This window comes from Dromiciops gliroides, chromosome 3, assembly GCF_019393635.1.
Source record: "Dromiciops gliroides isolate mDroGli1 chromosome 3, mDroGli1.pri, whole genome shotgun sequence".
Classification (NCBI taxonomy): Eukaryota; Metazoa; Chordata; class Mammalia; order Microbiotheria; family Microbiotheriidae; genus Dromiciops; species Dromiciops gliroides.
In genome coordinates, this window is record NC_057863.1 from 483,442,087 (window position 1) to 483,462,046 (window position 19,960).

At 35.9% G+C, this 19,960-nt stretch overlaps 1 protein-coding gene across 5 annotated transcripts in view; it reads left to right on the top strand.

The window, feature by feature from the left end:
* ATP8A2 (ATPase phospholipid transporting 8A2) overlaps window positions 1-19,960 on the top strand; it is a 787,448-nt gene that overhangs the window by 189,860 nt on the left and 577,628 nt on the right. For all 5 annotated transcript variants that reach the window (XM_043998327.1, XM_043998326.1, XM_043998328.1 and 2 more), the window contains exons 3-7: window positions 12,249-12,348; window positions 14,193-14,291; window positions 15,799-15,844; window positions 16,941-16,981; window positions 18,514-18,587. In XM_043998327.1, the coding sequence (XP_043854262.1) occupies window positions 12,249-12,348; window positions 14,193-14,291; window positions 15,799-15,844; window positions 16,941-16,981; window positions 18,514-18,587 (360 nt within the window). The remainder of the gene's footprint in view (window positions 1-12,248; window positions 12,349-14,192; window positions 14,292-15,798; window positions 15,845-16,940; window positions 16,982-18,513; window positions 18,588-19,960) is intronic.

The following is a 19,960-nucleotide window of genomic DNA, read 5'->3' on the forward strand; positions in this document are numbered from 1 at the left end:
GTTCCAAATTTTATCCCTCCCTCCCCTGCCCTCTCCCTGAGGCAGTAAGCAATCAGATATAGGTTATACATGTGTAATTCTGTAAAACTTCAACATATTAGTAATTTTGTACAAGAAGACGTGGATAAAAGAAAAAAATGAGAGTGAGAAATAGCATGCTTCAGTCTGTGTTCAGTCAATATTAGTTCTTTCTTTGGAGGTGGATAGTATGCTTCATCAATAGTCCTTTGGGATTATCTTGGATATTGCTGAGAATACTTAAGTCATTCACAGTTCTTCATCAAACAATATTGCTGTCCCTGTGTACAACATTCTCCTAGTTCTGCTCACTTCACTGTACCTCAGTTCATACAAGTCTTTCCAGGCCTTTCTGAAATCATTCTGCTTGTCATTTCTCATAGCACAAGTAATATTCCACCATCATCATATACTACAGCTTGTTTAGCCATTCCCCAATTGATGGGCATTCCTTTGATTTCTAATTCTTAGCCACCATAAAAAGAACCACTATAAATATTTTTGTATAAATAGGTCTTTTTCTTTTTTGGGAGGGATACAAATCTAGCAGTGGTATTCCTGGATCAAAGGGTATGTACAATTCTATTGCCCTTTGGGCATAGTTCCAAATTGCTCTCCAGAATGGTTAGATCAGTTTTCAACTCCACCAACAGTAGATTAGTGTCCCACCTACCATGCTATTTGTAAACTTATTTCCCAGCTAGTTGAAAGTGTTTAAATTGTATTCTTAAATAAAAGCTAAAGGTGAAGACGTGTATAATGAAAATCACTACTGTGTTTAGATTGGATGCTTTCGTCCCCATGTTATCCTATATAGATTGATTTTGTGTTTCTGCAGGACACTGGAAACATTGAACTCATCATTAATACTCAATTACATCATTAGTACTCAATGTTAGTTTCCCTTATATTCTTCCCTTCCTCTTCCCCCAAGGACAACAGTGAAAACAGCACATAATGTGGATTGAAAGGACTTCATTAAAATCTCAGCTCTGCCATTCACCATCTGTGTAGTCATGGACCTGCTCTACCTGCCTGGTCCTCAGTTTCCTTATCTTTAATATGAGGATTGAACTAGATGGTGGCCAGAGATACTTGAAAAATTGTTGACATCATACTTTTGTCTCTGTCTCATCTGAAGAGCTAAAAGTTGAATTTCAGATAATGGTAGCAACATGTGGGAAATGTAAACAGGGTTTTACTTTTTAAAAATATTTTTATTTTAATTTTTCTCAATTACATGTAAAGATATTTTTTGATTTGCAAATTTTTCTCCCACAGTCCCTTCCCTCCCTGCTCCTGAAGCCAGTAAGCAATTTGACATAGGTTATACATTACAATCATGCTAAACATATTTCTACATTAATCAGAACAAAAAGAAAGAAAAGATGCAAGAAAAAATAAACAAGAACAATAACAAAAAAGCAACAACAAAAGTGATAATAGTATGCTTCAGTCTTCGTTCAGACTCCATAGTTCTTTTTCTGAATGTGGAGGGCATTTTCCACCATAAATCTTTTGCCATTGTCTTGGATCATTGCATTGCTGGGAAGAGCCAAGTCCATCATAGTTAATCATCACAAAATGTTGTTGATACTGTGTACAGTGTTCTCTTGGTTTTGCTCATTTTACTCAATATCAATTCATATAAATCTATCCAGGTTTTTCTGAAATCCATCTGCTTATTTCTTTTAGCACAATAGTATAAACAGGGTTTTAGATACACAGCTCACTGCTGTTGGATACAGTTCATACATGTCACCCTTGTGCATTCAGAGTAGTTGATATGAAATCTATTTTTCAGTATCTCTATACACATATAGATATTGACTATCAATATTGCACATGCTGTGTGTGTGTGTGTGTGTGTGTGTGTGTGTGTGAGAGAGAGAGAGAGAGAGAGAGAGAGAGAGAGAGAGAGAGAGAGAGAGAGAGAGATTTGCTTTGTTTTAAATGTATTTTTGTACTTAGAGGAAAATGTTTTCTTGTGCCTCTCCTTTTTTCCCAGGTTCACCCTACAACACATTGAGATATTTCTGCTCACAACCACTTCATGTCAAAAAAACAATGAGCCCTGCAATACTAGTAATAATAAATGAGGTTTTTCTCTTAAGGAGTTTAAAATCAGAAGGGATCCCCTATAGACTGATTTTTAATAGGAATCACGAGCAGTGCCCACCTTTCTAACAGTTTGTTTTAAAATTTCATTTCTTAATCAGTATTTAGACCTTATTTTTACTGAAGAGCTACACAATAGTTTAAAAAGAATTTTATAAGTGATATGAATAACTTTTTCATTTTGTGGTATTGTTTTTATGGGGGAATGTATTCTAAATATCACTGAGAGTTCCAGGGCCCCCAAAATATGGGACAATATATGATACAACAGGGAGAAAGGGTGTTCTTTTTCTGGCTAGATTACTGTAGAGTTAGACCTTGGCTAAAATTTTATTTTATTTTTAGTTTGCAACATTTGGTTTTTATAAGATTTCTAGTTTTGATTTTTTCTCCCTTCCCCCCACCCCAAGACAGCAAGCAATCTAATATAGATTATATGTGTACAATCGCATTAAACATTTTTCTGCATTAGTCATGCTGTGCAAGAAGAATCAGAGCAAAAAGGAAAAACCTCAAAAGAAAAACAAAAAATAGAGATAGTATGGTTCAATCTGCATCTAGATTCCAGTTCTTTTTTTTCTTTTCTGGATTCAGAGAGCATTTTCCTTCATGAGTCCTTTGGCACCATCTTGAACCACTGCACAGCTGAGAAGAGTCAAGTCCATTACAGTTGATCAACACATAATGTTGTTGATACTGTCTGGCTAAAATTTTAAAAGCAGACTGAGTTTGGCTTGGTAATTCTATTTTCTTTGGCCCTTCTGTCCTGTGGCTTGATTCCTTCTGCCCCAGGCATTATGCTCTCAAGCTATTGTGAGCTCCTTACTATAGCCCCTTTACATGGATCTGCATGGGTGGATCCTATCTGACTTTTCTAATGTAATTCAGGCTCTTAAATGACTCTTTCCTACACACTCTTTCAGGATAGCAAAAACCCCTTTGGGCTATTGATTCCTAAGCATTAAGAAAATGGAGATAATTCATAATAAGATACAGTTGGCTCAGTTTCATTAACCATTCTGGATGAGTTAAATTTTTAGAAAGGTCATTTGTTGAAAAATTATCTGGTGGAATTTCAGGAAGTATAAAAATGTGACATGACAACATTTCAGGAATCATGGCAAGATGACTGCTTAGGGGAAATTACTATGTAGGCAGGCTAACCTAGCCAGTATGCCTATCCAGTGGTTACTTTGTCTAAGCTGTTCCTACTTTTCACCTTTTCTTTGCTTTATCTGCTTGTGAACTCAAGCTCAAGTGAACCTAATAGCTTCAAGTCTTTCTGTTTGGTTTTATTCTATCTTACGTGGCAGTAGTTAGTAAGGGAATGTGGGAGATTCATGAAGTAGGAATGGGGTATGACAGTCTATTTGTAAGTATCAGGGAATTCTCCTACAGATAATATCAAACTCTTGATTCAGTTGGAAGTTCAAAACATACTTTTTCAAAATGGTTTGAACAGGGGCAGCTAGGTGGCGCAGTGGATAGAGCACCAGCCCTGGATTCAGGAGTACCTGAGTTCAAATCCGGCCTCAGACACTTAACACTTACTAGCTGTGTGACCCTGGGAAAGTCACTTAACCCCAATTGCCTCACTTAAAAAAAATGGTTTGAACAAAGTTTTTGAAAAGTGGTTAATAAGGGTAGAGCCAAGATTGCAGAATACAGGCAGCAACACAGCTGAACTCTTCCAATATTCCTTTCTAAGCAGCTTTAAAATAATAAAAAACAAATTTTGGAGGCAGCAGAGCCAACAAAAGGTCAGAGAGAGAGAGTTTTCCAGGCTAAAATAATTTAGGCAGTTAGCAGGAGAGGTCTGTGGCACTGGGGTTAGGACCTGGCTCAGAGGTGGCTGACAGCAGGCAAGAACACTAGCAGTAGGTATTGTAGGTAGTTATTACAGCATCAGCAGCTTTCAGAACTCTTAGCCCAGAGATGGTTAGGGGCTCAGACAACTGGTCAGAAAGAGATTACAGGGGACCCTTTTCTGGCATTGGTTGCAACTCGTGCTGACTGGCAACTCTGTTGCCCATATATAATTCTAGGTCACAGTTACAAGGCAGATAGGAGTGGCTGTAAGGTCATAGTTTTTGGGCCAAGAGGAGTGCCAGTGCTTGCAGCTTCAGGGAACCAGGGGAGCTCCCTGGATAAAGACCAGAGCACAGACCAGGAAATTAGTAACCACACTTCTCCTTACATCATACCACCTTGGAAGCACCACAAACTTTCAGATCCCCAGAATTAGTTTTGAAAATAGTAGTACAAAATTCTAAAACTTGGGACAGTATCTTCCCACTCCTAGGTGAGTAGAACCCAACTTTAACATAAAGTTCAGGGGGACAGCTAGGTGGCGCAGTGGATAAAGCACCGGCCCTGGATTCAGGAGTACCTGAGTTCAAATCTGGTCTCAGACACTTGACACTTACTAGCTGTGTGACCCTGGGCAAGTCACTTAACCCCCACTAACCCGCAAAAAACCAAACCAAACCAAAAAAAAAAAACACCCATAAAGTTCAAAATTAAGAAATATGCTGGGAAAATGAGCAAACAAAAGAACTTGACCACAAAAAGCTACTATCGTGGCAGGGAAAACCAAAACATAAATTCAGAATAAGACAACATTGTGGATACAGCTATGAACAAATCCTAAAGGAAAATAAAATTGGACCTAAGCCTATCAATAATTCCTAAAAGAGTTAAAGAGGCAAGAGTGGTAGAAGAAAAATTGGGAAATGAAAAGTCAATTAAAAACTTGGTAAAAGAACAAGAAAAATACTGAAGAAAACAATACAAAAATTCACTGAAGAACATAATTCCTTAAAAAGCAGAACTGACCAAATGGAAAAGGTCATTATTATACTCAGTTTTGCTGGGTAGATTATCCTTGGTTGTAATCCTAGCTCCTTTGCCTTCCAAAATATATTCCAAGTACTCCATTAAAGTGGAAGCTGCTGAATCTTGTATTATCCTAGCTGTGACTCCACAAACACTGATTGAAGAAAATAATTCCTTCAATATAGAACTGGGCAAGTGGAAGCTGATGATTCCATTAGACATCGATAAACAATAGAAACAAAAGAAAATGTGAAATATGTCATCAGAAAAAGAACTGACCTTGAAAATAAATTGAGAGATAATTTAAGATGAAAAAATAGCATAGGCATCAATTTCAAGAAATTAAAAAGGAAAACTGTTCCATTATCTTAGATCCGGAGGATAGAATAGAAACAATCAATCAATATACCTCCTGAGAGTGATCCCAAAATGACAACTCCCAGGAATATTATAGCCAAATTCCAGAGCTCTTGGGTCAAGGAGAAAATATTGCAAGCAGCCAGAAAGAAACAATTCAAATTTTGTGGAGTCACAGTCAGGATAACACAAGATTTAGCAGTTTCTACATTAAAGAAGTGGAGGGCTTAGAATATGATATTTTGGAAGGCAAAGGAGCCAGGATTACAACCAAGAATAATATGTCCAGAAAAACTGAGTGTAATATTTCAGGGGGAAATGGATATTTAATGAAATCAAGAACTTTCAAGCATTCCTGATGAAAAGACCAGAGCTGAATAGAAAATTTGGCATTTAAACAGAAGCACAAAAGACAAGAAGCACAAAAAGGGAAACATGAAAGAGAAATAATAAATGATTCACCAAGGTTAAACTGTTTGTATTCCTATTTAAGAAGATGACATTTCAAACTCCTAAGAACTTTATCATAATTAGGGCACTTAGAAGGAGTTTGCATAGACAAAGAGCACAGGTATAGTGATTATGTTGGGATGATCTCCAAAAAAAGAATGTAGATTTGAGAAAGAGGGATGCACTGAAAGGTGGGGAGGGAGAGGTAGAATGGGACACATTTTCTTACAGAAAAGAAGTACATGAGAAAGAACTTTTATAGTGGAGGGGAAAATGGGATGGCAGGCAATGCTTTGTACTTCATTGTCATCAGAATTGGGTCAAAGAGGGAAGAACATATATACACACTCGTTTGGTTATAGAAATCCCTTACCCAATAGGGAAATGGGGGGCGGGTAAAGAGATAAGAACTATGGGCGGAGGGGATGACAAAAGGGAGGACAAGTTAAGGGAGGCAGCAGTCAGAAGCAAAACACACTTTTGAGGAGTAACAGGATAAAAAGAGAAGGATAAATGGAAGGAAATACACAGTAATCATAACTATGAATGTGAATGGGATGAACTCACTTATAAAATGGAAATGGATAGCAAAGTAGATTAAAAACCAGGATCTAATAATGTGTTGTTTATAAGAGACACCCTTGAAACAGGAAGACACACACAGAATTAAAATAATAGACTAAAGCAGAATTTATTCTGTTCCAACCAAAGTAAAAAAAGGTAGGGCTAGCAATTATGATCTTAGTCAAAGCAAAAGCAAAAATCATTTTAATTGAAAGAGAAAATCAGGGAAACTATATTTTGCTAAAAGGTACTATAGACAATGAAGTAATATTAAAAGATTTTATAGCAAATTTCTCTGATAAAAACTTAATTTCTCAAATATATAGGTAACCGCATCAAATTTATAAAAATAAGCTATTCATCAATTGATAAATTGTCAAAGGACATGAACAGGCAGTTTTCAAAAGAAGTAATCAAATCTATTTATATGAAAAATGCTTTAAACACTATTGATTAGAGAAATGCAAATTAAAACAACTCTGATCTCATTTCACACTTGGCAGAAATGACAAACTGAAAGGGATGAGGAAAAATAGGTACATTAGTTGGTAGAGCTGTGAACTGCTCCAACTATTCCAGAGAACAATCTGGAACTATGCCTAAAGTGTTATGAAACCATACTTGATCCAGCAATACCACTACTAGATCTTTACTCTAAAGAGACTTAAGGAAAAGGAAAAGAATTTATATATACAAAAATATTTATAACAGCTTATTCTCTGGTGGCAAAGAATTGGAAATTGAGGAGATGTGCATTAGTTGGGGAATGGCTGAAACAAGTAGTGGTATGTGATTGTGATGGAATAATGTTGTGCTATAAGAAATGGGGATGGTTTCAGGAAAAAAAAAACACAACACATCAAGACCTGTATAAACAGATGCAAGTGAAGTGAGAAGAGATAGAACATTAATTGTGCATAGTAATAGCAATATTGTAATGATGATGAACTGTGAAAGACTCTGATCAACACAATGACCTGAAACAATTCTAAAGGACTCAAAAAATGCTATCCACTTCCAGAGAGATAACTAATGAATTCTGAGTGTAAATTGAAGTATAATTTATCATACATACACACATATACACATTTATTTGTTCTTTTTTGTGATATGGCTAATCCATATGGAAATGTATTGCATGATTTCACATGTATAGTTAATTGATCAATTGTTTGCCTTCTGACTGGGTAGTGGAAGGGTGGGAGGGAGTGAGAGAATTTGGAATTCAAAATTTAAAAAGAATGTTAAAAATAAATGATAACTGTGTGACCCTGGGCAAGTCACTTAACCCTCATTGCCCCACAAAAACCAAAACAGATAAACAAAAATAAATGATAAAAGAAAAATGAATTAAAAAAGAAAAGTAGTTAAGACAGATGTGATTTTTAATTGCTCGGTCTTCCCATTACCACCTTCTGATAGAGTTTCAGCTTTGCCAGTACATTATTTTTGTGACCTCAAGCAAATTTTTCCCCCTGTCTGAGCATCTTGATTTGTAAAGTGATAGGATTGGATTTGATGATCCTTAAGGTTGCTTAGGTCTAAAATTCTAAGTGTTTGAATCTATGGGTAGTAGCTGTGTGACCCTGAAGTGAATGAAGAAAATTGATCAAAGGGCCTGAATAATTGAGAGTAGTAATACTTATTTTCAGAGATGAGTATATTATAATATAATTTGGGATGAACTATTGGAAAAACATTGGTAGAATCATTGTCAAGTATAAAGGGATGACCTGATTGCTCTTAAATTGGAAGCTCTGAGTGCGAAGATCAGTGGGAGATTGGCTTTTGGAGATGGTTTAAAGGGATACTTCGCTTAGATTAATTAGGATGATATAGTGACATCAGTCTCTCAGGCCATTGGCACTGATTTCTTGTAAATAATTTGAAGAAACTCAGTTTTCCTGGCTGTACTGATTATTGATAATTGAGAGTGAACAGAGGGAGTATTTTCAGTGCTTAAATTAGGTAGAATGGAGTTACAAAACATGGTTTAGAGCAGAGCTTCTTAAACTTTTTTCACTTGTGAGCCCTTTTTGCCTGAGAAATTTTTATGTGATCCCAGGCATATAGGTATATAAAATAGGTATACATAAGTTTTTACTCTTGCCAAATTTTTTGCTACCCTCCCCACATTCAGTTATGCTTTGATTTACAGTATGGACAATTAGGTTTTTTTAGGAGAAGAAAACCTAGATAAATGAATCCAGAAATATGTATTAAGTGCCTGCCATTTGTCAGGCATTGTACTAGGGCTCTAAAAACAAAAATGAGAGTCTCAGCTCTCAGGGAGCTTATTTTTTTGTTGGGGGGAGAATTGGTGTCATTTAATCCAGTCCCCTCATTTTATATAAGAAGAAATGAGGCCCTGGGAAGATCAGTGACTTACCTAGAGTCACAAAGCAAGTAGCAGAGCTGGAATTCAACCACAGATGTCCAGTGTTCTTTGTACTGTTCTGTACTACCATGGGGCAGCTAGGTGGTGCAGTGGATAGAGTTCTGGGCCTGGACACAGGAAGATTCATTTTCTTGAATTCAAATCTGGCCTCAGACATTTACTAGCTTTGTGACCCTGGGCAAGTTACTTAACCCTGTTTGCCTTAGTTCTCCATCTATAAAATGAGCTGGAGAAGGAAATAGCAAACCACTCCAGTATCTTTGCCAAGAAAACTCAAAATGGTATCATAAAGAGTCTGAAACAACTGAAATGACTGAACAACAAACAACACTACCATGGATTTCCAACAGACATGAATAGCAGGAATCTTTTCCTCGACAGGGACAAATGAAATAGATCCCATCTTTTTTTCCCTCTACCCCAACTTTTCAAGTAGAATTAAGAAGACTATAGGTTTTTAAAGTCTTTACTGTCCTGCTGAAGCAAGAATGCTACTTCCCCCAAAAACAGATCCCCGGAAGAGCCCAGGAAACTCTGGGCTAGGAAAACCTGAGTTCAAATCCTGAATTAGATATCTATTAGCTGTGTCACCCTGGACAAGTCACTTAAACTCTCTCAGTCTCAATGTCTCCATGTGTAAAACAGGGGTAATAATAGCACTTATCCTACAGGGTGCTTATGAGGATCAAATGGAATAATGTGTAAAACTCTTTTGTATCCTTAAATCACCATATACATGTTAGCTAGTATTCATTATTTTATTTTTTTTAAATAAATGGATCTCCTTAGATTAAAATGACAGCAGAAAAAATATTTCTGAAAATCACTTTGTATTGTGATTTATCTTTTCTCTAAGTGTTTTTGAGCTTTTTGTTTGCTTTTTTAGCTGATAATTTTAAAAAATGATTGGCACTACAGATATCATAGAGTCCCCAAAGAATGAATGATGTGTCATCTGACCTTGTTTTATCATTAGCTTCTTTATCTTCTAAGTTCTAATGGAAGGATGCTCTGTATCAGTTTGTGATGTTATAGAAATAAAGGTCTTGATTTTTCCCCTGGGTCCTTCATGATTATCAGCATGGGGAAATTAGTGATATATAGCAAATTTTATAAGTACATGGAGGAAAAATACCTCATTTATCCATCATCTTTGGGGAATAGGGTCCCCAAAATGGATTTTCGAAAATAACTGAAGCTTACTAGTTGGAGTGACAAAGTAATTTCACCTGAACTATTTCTTTCATTGCCAGAATTGTTTCTAAAATGTTTCTATGACTTCTTAAAACATTTTGAATATGATTTGACTTTTTCTTACCATATGGTCATCAGGAAGTAATTGTTCTACTGGACTATAATATGGTGTTGCCCCTTTGGGTCTTTTGAGGTGTATGAAGCTGCTAGCTTCTTCATTAATGTCTCTAGACAGCTGTGTTCGTTCAATCTGCTTTTCTTTTTTTTTTCTTCTCATTTATCAGCTCATGTTGCTATTAGTGTCTGCTTCTTAGCAAACCCTCTTCTTGGCATGTTTCTTCCCAGCTCTTTCTATCCACCCTCTCCTAACCAATCTCAATCCCATTTTTAAAGTTTGACTTTTCTAGTTTGCTGTCAGCTTATAAACCAAATATCTGAGCTTCTAGAATTACGCTTAAAATAAAAGCATTTAAAAAAAAACAAAAAAACAAGCAAAAAATAAAATAAAAGCATAAAGGAGCACACAGTCTGATGGATAAATGTTTTCCAAACAAGTGAGGTGTGACTGTATTAGAAATCATTGGGACAAGCTAAAAGGGAACTTTTGGGACCTCAAAAGAAGCTGTACCAAACCAAGTTAACAAACAATCCTAAGTGTGCCCACAATAATATCTTGATCAGTGAGTGGTTTATTTTTCCCCTACTCATAACAACATGGTAAAACCTCATCTTAGCCTATTGCCCAAGATACAGTTGGATATGTGGTGATAGCGGTGAGTTAGTACTTTAGCCCTGCCTTTAAGCCTACTTTCCAAAGTTTTGTTGCTTACTGAATGGGTCTAAGTATGGCTTCTGTGACACTCATTGCCTCTTTGCTACACTGAAGTGTTTTCTAGGAGCCGATTAATGATGTGATAGGGCATGGCTGTAATTGTGTGGTCCAGATTTCTAGTTAGGAATAATTGTACTCATGTAGACAACTTCTGAAAAACAGTTGGGAATGGGTTGTTTTGTACCACATTTTATTTGTGCCTTGTATCAATGTACCACATGTAAAAGTGGCAGAATTGAGATGTAGGCATATTTTCTTGCTCATCTTTTCCTTTGGCAGGACTTGTTAGTCTTTTTGAATGAAAAGAAATTATTTTCTTTTGAGAGAGTCTTTTGGCAGACTCTACTGTCAGAAATATTTTGCTTCTAAAATTAGAACACTAAATATGTGATGGGGAAAAGTAAAGGACATAAGTGTGTGTATGTATATATGTATGCATATATATAACATACACACAATATGCCTATATGAAATATGGAACAATATTGGATATGTATCCCATAATATATTTTCCAGGTTTGTGGAAAAAAGATCATAGCCATTGAAGAATAAAGCTCATATACATCTCTTAGCTTCTGATAATAAAACCGGTTGTTTTACATTAATTGTTAAATTTATATTGTCTTTTATCTGGAGCATGATTCATAGACTTTAGTTTTGCAGTAAACAGTTAAGACCCTGCCAAGTTTTGATACAATTTTTGCCTTGTTTGTATCTGATGTTAATGATAAATACTGTGCTCTTTGCTGCTTGGTTTCAATTTCATAAAAGCAAATTTCAGAGCTGGAAAGAGCCTCAGATTATCTTATCTAGCCTCTACATTTTTAGGTGATAATCTTTGAGAAAAATATGTATTTAGGTATTTTTTGTATACCTACTAGGTTCATAACTTAGGTTCCTAGGTTGTGGATTTTTCTTTTGTGTCCTTTGTAAGAAATCAGGTAAGGAATTCTTAAAAGTACAAAGTCAGAATAGCATAGGCTCTTTTTCTGAACAAATGATTTGTAGAAGATTAGGACCCTATAAATTGCTTGACTGGTTTTAGTTGCTGCTGCTGCTGCTTTTGCTGTTGCTGTTATTTTGCCCTTAATTTTAGAAGAGGACCAATAACCTCATGATGTTGGGGTAAAATAGTGGGTGATGGGTAACGTCTTGATTTGCATGTGAATTGGATTTAATGAGCTAGAGTTATGAAAAGTTGTCAGCCTCACTCTCTCTTCCAGAGTTATTGGAGTCCAGTGTCAGGACAAAAGTCAAGATGACTGGTGATGGCCTGGGATATACTGGATGACCTTGGAGTCTTCAATGTCTGACTCTATAATGCCTGCTTCAGCTGCCTTATCATTCAGGGATTATTTTGGCTTTTTTTAAACTTCCTTTGGATTTTTGACAAAACTGTGTTTTTAAAAGCTGTTTGCCTTCTCCTTCCCCCTCCCCAATACTGTAATCCATTAACTGATGATGTTATTGTTTTGTTTATAGCACAGCAAAGTACAGTGTGGTTACATTTCTACCTCGGTTCTTGTATGAGCAGATTCGAAGAGCTGCTAACGCCTTTTTCCTCTTCATTGCCTTATTGCAGGTAATCTTTGTTTTTGTTTTGGGTAAAAATACAACCATGACCTTGGAAACAATAATAAACATCCAAAACCTTGATTTTGTAAGACGTTTTAGTTTGTAAGACTTATTTTAAATTGTTTTTAGCTCCTGTGTAAGGGAAGTTGATTTGTAAGGAAAATCCTAGTTAGTAAAAAATTTACACTGAGACTATATATATCATTATTGCGGCCCAGCAGACTGGATTTTTGATTAATTCTATGCAGAACCAGAAATTGAAACTACAACTTAGGTCACAGACGTCCTAATGAAGAATAACTGAGTTTTTAACTTACTCAGATCTTAGTTGAGAGGAAAGTTCAGTTGACTGGGTCCCAGTGATGATCTGGAATATATTCTCTATTGGGTTGATTTATCCATCATTGACCCTTCTCTGGACAACTTTTTTCTCCATTAGATCTTTTAAGTGAGCTCCAATATTAAAAGGATGTTATGCAAATGTTGAAAACTATCTCTGCATGTAACTAGAAAATAATAAAATACTTTTATGATAAAAAAAGAGGAGGGTTGCCAACCACTTGGGACATTTAGTGTAGTAGCTTTGTTTTCACTTTCATTCATTAAATGTACTATAATCTACCAAAAATGTTATGTCTCTCTGATCGTCAAGATCAATTTTTGATGGATAGAGCTTTAGCATTCAATCTCATTTTCAGAGCCATAGGTTTGAGGATGTTGAGAGTGTGAAACCAAGGGTATAACTTTCTTGCAGACCCAAAGTGGGGCAAGACCTTGAGTATTGCTACACCTCTGACTTTCTTCAGGGAAGCAAATGATTCCTTTCAGTTATTTCTAGAGCCAGGTCTTTGCTTTCTCTATTCTATTCTAAACACTAAAGGATTCCTCCCCCCTTTTTTACATAGCAGAGCACTGTTCAGTAAAATAGTATATGAAAGAAATGTCAGGAAGCACATTTAAAGTGCTCTCTTGTTTTTTGGAGTTGTTTCATATAGACCTGAAAGAGCAGTGAAATGGGGAAAATGGAATTCCTTTTACAGTAAGGATATCTTGAGTTGCTCATTAAATGCATACTTATTTTGTGAGCTCAGTGCAATCCATGCCCCTCCTTTGGGCTCATTATTATGCTAGGCATTCAGACAGCAACACTCATCACCACAAGGATCCTTCTGTTCAAGAAACTTTCATTGTCTAACCATGGAGAAAAGATTTAAATATTGATCACATGGAACCAGTTCAAGGCACAGTGTATGATTTCGTATCAGAAGAATGAGTACTTAAATGCTATTGAGCTGTAAAAAGCCATGTGAATCAGTGACATGGGTAGGCCCTAGAGCTAGTTCTTGAAGGATAGACAGAATTTGGAGAAGTGGCATAGTACCTTAAGTATGAGGAGCAGCATGAAGAAAAGTTTAGAGGAAGGAAATGAAGCTAATGGGAGGAGTATGGTTGGGTTAGAGCAGAGGGTCCAAATAATGTAGAGAAGGTTTATACAGGTAGAGCTGGCCCAAAGTGTAGATGGCTCTAAACTTGGCTGTTTTGGAGTATAAACATTCTAAAATATTTTTAAGGGAAGGGAGAGTTTCTGCAAACTTCTCTTATTGAGTATGAAAGATTTGAAATTGAAAATGAAATGAAAACCCCAAATATCAATCCTTTGAAAGGCTTGGGAAGGTGGTTGTTTTGGTTATTTTCTCCCTCTCCAGCCCTGCAATAGTACAGTAGTTTTTGGAGTGTTCCGGGGGGGGCTTGACCCACTAACAAGGAAACCTTTCTATACAATTTCCTGTTTTCTGGGCATTCTATATGCATGGCATCTGTGTTAATTCCGCATTTCTGATTATTTTGCAGCAAATTCCAGATGTGTCTCCAACAGGAAGATATACCACCTTGGTGCCACTGATATTTATCCTAACAGTTGCAGGCATCAAAGAGATTATAGAAGATTATGTAAGTGAACTTTTGATCATGGAAAGAAACATGTACTCAGATCATTGAATTATATATAATAAGACCTTTAAAATACTTGGGTATTTTTAAAGACTCTATATGAAATTGTTTGGAATTAGTGTAGTTATATTTGCAGTTGATATAGATTAAATATCTGATAGCTAAAGAAATTAAAATATATAACTTTTTGTTTATATAGTAAAGCATTTAAACAAGCTCCCCTTCATCACCACAGAAGATGTGACAGTGTAGTTAGGGGTATAATACATACATGTGAGAACCTTAAAACCCATGGGAAGGAACAGACAAATGAACAGACAGCTAAGTACAGTATATGACAGTGGAGGTTACAACTTTACTTGAGTCTTATTTCAGATGTTTCTTGCTACTAGCCTTGTGAATGGAAAATGCCCAATATGATTCTTATTTCACTTTTCTCCCATATTTTGCTTGCTTTCCTGTGTGCCAGGTGTCATTTCATAAGTCCTCATTTCCCTTCTTTTTCCTTGTTCTCTGCATTTATCCTATGAGCCCGATTCTTGCTATTTACATACCTGAGTTGTATACAGGTGAAATATCAGATGTTATCCACATTTTTTTTCCTTTGTGGAAAAATTATGTATAAGAGGGGTATGTTTTTGACTATGTTTCCACAAATCAGAAAAGAAAGCCCATTGTCATTTTGAATGTTGGCTACCTACTGTATCCCATGGTTCTCACATTAAGTAATATTTATTGCCTAATATTTAGATTAGTACTTTAAGAATTCATTATTTATCCATGCAGATACTTTTCTACAGATATAGAGCATTTCTATGCCTTAGTAGATAGTTTAATGAGATCATGTGGGCCAAAGGAAAAAAAAAAACACCTGGTAGCAAAGAGGCCTTAACTCTTAGTTTAAAGGGAAGTGTGCTGGATTTGTATTCTGAGAACCTGAGTTTGAATCCTGGCTCCGATATTTATTACCTATATGTTCCTTAATGTCTCTGGGCCTCAGTTTCCTCATTTGTGGAATGGGAAGGTGGTTGGACTAAATGGTTTCTAAAATCCAGCATGACTTTATATCTAGGGTCTTGTAAACTCTTTGATGAGCCTCTTTAGAACTTAAGTAAAACTAGGCCTCTGGTGGGCAAAGTTTAGTGTTGGGCCTGTATTCTAAGCTTTTTCAGTTTGTTAGATCATTACTGAGATATAACTCAACCCAGGGTCACTTCTGCACCATGATGAGGTATCAGAAAAGGACTCGGGAGTGGGGAGGAGACCATATAAGAGCAAGGAATGTTTGAATTAAGTTCCTTTCTTAATAGTAAAGCCAAGTTTCCTGTTCTTTGTACTTTGTGCCACTATAGCTTATTGTGCTACTTGATAGATTATTAATGTGGACCTTTTGAATTTAATGTATTCTATTTAATACATTGATTTAGTATTAGTATTTATTTAATTTTAATAATATAATTTATTTAATATATTTTAATATAACTTTCTGTGGTTTATTCTACAACAGAAACGTCACAAGGCTGACAGCACAGTTAATCGAAAGAAAACAATAGGTAAGTTAATTTGTCTGCTCTAAATTTCTGAATTTAGGATTGTTTATAAAAATTACCAGAAGGATTTAAGAAATGAATAACTGGCTAATATTTTGGTATTGTGTAGTAGGAAAAAAAATCAGCATGTTTGATAAAATAAAGGAATGTAATTAAAAACAAAGGGCAGCTAGGTGTTGTAGTGGCTTGAGTGTCAAGCCTTGAGTCAGAAAGACTCATCTCCCTGAGTTCAAATGTGGTTTAGACACTTACTAATAGTGTGACCCTAGGCAAGTCATATAACCCTGTTTGCCTCAGTTTCCTCATCTGTAAAATGAACTGGAGAAGGAAATAGCAAATTATTCCAGTATCTTTGCCAAGAAAACCCCAAATGGGGTCACGAAGTGTTGAACACAGCTGAAACAACTGAAAACAAAAAAGCAAATAAAAATATACTTGTTCTATTCTTCTAGTATTTGATTTATTCTACTTAGAATAATAGGATAGTGAAAAAGATGGGGGGGGTACAGTTTTCAGGAAATATTTTTGTTGTTGTTGTTGTTTTTTGCCGGGCAATGAGGGTTAAGTGACTTGCCCAGGGTCACACAGTTAGTGAGTGTCAAGTGTCTGAGGCTGGATTTGAATTCAGGTCCTCCTGAGTCTAGGGCCAGTGCTTTATCCACTGTGCCACCTAGCTGCCCAGGAAATATTTTTAAAAAGCAAAAGTACCAAAAGCCCAATATATCTTTCTTGTCTTTTAAAAGTGCCCTCACCTATCTTGTAGTTTAAAATGTATGTCTTGCTATTTGCAGGACATTAGCCTGGTTTTCCACCCTATGTGGTTTTTGACTGGATTTTTTCTTTTTAAGCCTGAAACTGAAAATTACAGGTTTTCCATGCCCTCTCTAGGATGACTGCTTTTTTTTTTTTAAGTTTAGATGTAGTGTTTTTGCTATGTTTCTAAGTATATAATCTGATCTTTGTGATGATACAGAGACTGTTAAAATACACCAAAGATAATTAACTAAACATGAATTAGTTTGAAAAGAAAAGCTCTTTGGTTACTTCGAGTATACGATCCATATTATGGAAAATTAATACAGAGCTATTTTCTTTTCAGTGTTAAGAAATGGTATGTGGCAGAACATTATTTGGAAAGAGGTAAATACTAATTTAAGGATTATGTAGCAGTTTGGGGATTGTTCATTTTTTGCTAGGATTGTTCATTGCAAAACAAAAGCTTAATGTCTTAAATATGGAAAATGTCTGTGATTGTTAGCTGTACTTGTTTTGAATTATCCATGAAAATGGGAGGAAATAAGAATATTGAATATGTATATTGTTTTCTACAATATTCTAAAATATATGGAATAATGCTGTCTACTGTATAGTTGAATGTAGGTCAGAGCAGAGCAGTTATGACCTTTCTGTTTTCTGATACTCTGAGCCATGTAAACAATTTCATAGATACAAAGTAAAAAGATTCTCTTTATTCCTCCCTTCTCTTCCTTACCTATTCACTAAAACCACAGAGAATAAATTTGATCCTTTCCAAATGTATATACAGTTCTCTTCTTTCTTTTATTTCTAAGTTACTTTTTTAACCTCACTTTTTTGGGGGTAATATTAACAGTGAACATGAGGAAATCATAGAACTGAGGTTGGAAGTTACCTACTTTCTCACATAAGGCAGGACTAAGTCTGAAGAGATTGCTGTCATTTGTCATCTTAAGAGATCTGGAGAAAGTCTCCTGGCAACTAGATTGAAAGTTTACAACGTTTTGTTTTAATTTTGTCTATCAGTATTATTGCTAAAGAGGTACAATACAGTGCCCAGAGTCTACTTTGTAACCTGTAAAATTTATTATTTAGCTGGACCTACAGGCAACAGGGAACCAAGTTTTCATAGTCTGTGAATCCTTTTTCTCCCTACCAAAACTTTAAAATGCAATGCTTAGCTCATTTTCAAAAGGAAAAAATTATTGAGCATAATTAAAATAATTTTAAAGCTTTTAAATAAATATACCTTCAAAACACATTTCTGACATGAATTTTATAACAGGCAACTACATTCTGTGATTAAGATGTAGTAACTGCAAAATATTAAAAAATATTCTTCCCTCCTTTTTCATTTGTGTCTCTATAAGAATAACGTGGAATTTTAGGGAATGTCTCTCTTGCTCCTGCCCCCCCCCCAATTAAAAAAAGTCTCATGTAAAAGACAGAGACATTTTGAGCTCATTAGATAGTGAGCTTACTTTTAGTTTCTCTGTTGTAACAGATTTGTTTCTTGACAGTGTACAAAAAACCCAAAGTTGGCCAGTGTCATTTTGTAGGATCCTTAATGTATTATAACAAAGTTTTCCTGCAGCATCACTAGGCTAGTTGCCCGTTTAAATTTTTTTCTGTGCAGCTGGTTACTCTATCATGTTGTAAAGCCTTTTGAGAACTGGTTTTACAAAATGACTGTAGGTAGCATTTGCCTTGATTGCTGTATCAAAATTTTGGTCTAGAGCTTGCCTCTGTAGTAAGGGACCTTCTTGGGAATGTTGAAATGCTTCTACTGTAAAAGTCTTTGGCACCTCTTCAAAAACTTTTGGGAGGTGACCTTGTGCTGTTAATTATACAATTAATCTCTTTTTGTTTTTTTCTTCTTTTTTCATGCTTTTGCATCCCTGCTCCTCATTAAACAGGTAGCTGTTGGAGATGTTGTAAAGGTAACCAATGGGCAATATCTTCCAGCAGACTTGATCCTTATCTCTTCCAGGTCAGTATGAAATGGCATGTTTGTTGAATTAAAATTTCAGGAGAACTGGAAAGCTAAACTTAAATGTATAATGTCACCCACTACTTTCCTCTGTCCTCATTTTGTGGCTCTTTTTTCACCCTATTATACCTGGGTCTCATAGCTCTAGCACTTGTTTTTGTTCTTTCCTTATCTTTGTTTTTGGTTCACCTCTGTTGGGTAATCTTATTGAATTTGTATAGTATACTTTAACTTTTTGAAAGTATTTGGGCAGAATGCAGGTAAGTATTCTTGTTTTATAGATGAAGAAACTGAATCATGGAGAAAGGTGAAGTTGACTTGCTTAAGGTTATACAGCAAGTTTGTAAAAAAGCCAGGCACTTCAGGATGTAGGTTTCTTCCTGTCCACCTAGTTAAAGAATGCATGCAGTGGAGCTAACTTCATTGTATTTTGGGGGATTTGGGTTTCACTCTTCCAGGTAAAAAGATCTCTCCCTATCTGCCCAGATAATCTGAGGTGCCAAAAATTCTGGATGTTCACCCCTTTGTTCCTCTATAACTTTAAGTCAGCCTTGACATAAGCAAGGGGTTATCTTATCTACAAATGACAGGATTTAAATCTTTCTTTAGGAAAAAAAGCCTTCCCTCAGAGTGCTTAAAACTTTACTCACCAATAGAACTAAGGCCCAACTACTGGATCCAACTAGTAGACTCATATAGTTAAATACCCTAGTCCAAGTTAGTTTTATCCTGAATCCTGTCTGGGATTTAGACTTGGCTACATTGAGATAGGATTCCATAATTAACAAGGAGAAATGCACCTTATGCTTTTCTTACTCCCAAAGTATCCTAGGGGATGCCTTTGTTCACCTTAGGCTCTACCCCTCTTTCTGGGGAAGAGTCAATGACAACATTTCATCCTTCATATGAGACACTATTCAATAAGTATTTCTTGAATTGTATTGACCCAAGTTAAGATTTCCAAGAATCTATTGAAGGACCAGGAAAAATGTGTCCCCCTACCAATGTCCTGGAACAGGGATGGTTATAGGATGGCTCTAAGACTAATCTCTTCCCCAACCAACCAGAGTAGCAATAGGAAGGGGTGGGGAAGGGGGCATCTCCTACCAGTGACAATTATGAAGAAGTAGCTACTTCCTAGTTTTGGGGAAATCTGATAGGATACTTAGGACATATGGCCTAGGAATTACTCTAAGTACAAGCCTGATGGTTAAAAGAGCTATTTTGTATTGTGATAAAATTCATATAAGGATGATTATATAAAAATAATAATACATGCCATCTATATTCCCTTTTAAGTTGAAAATCTTTTATCTGGTCCAACTCGAAGAGATGGCAAAGAAATATTGAGAGCCATTACTCTATTGGAAAGG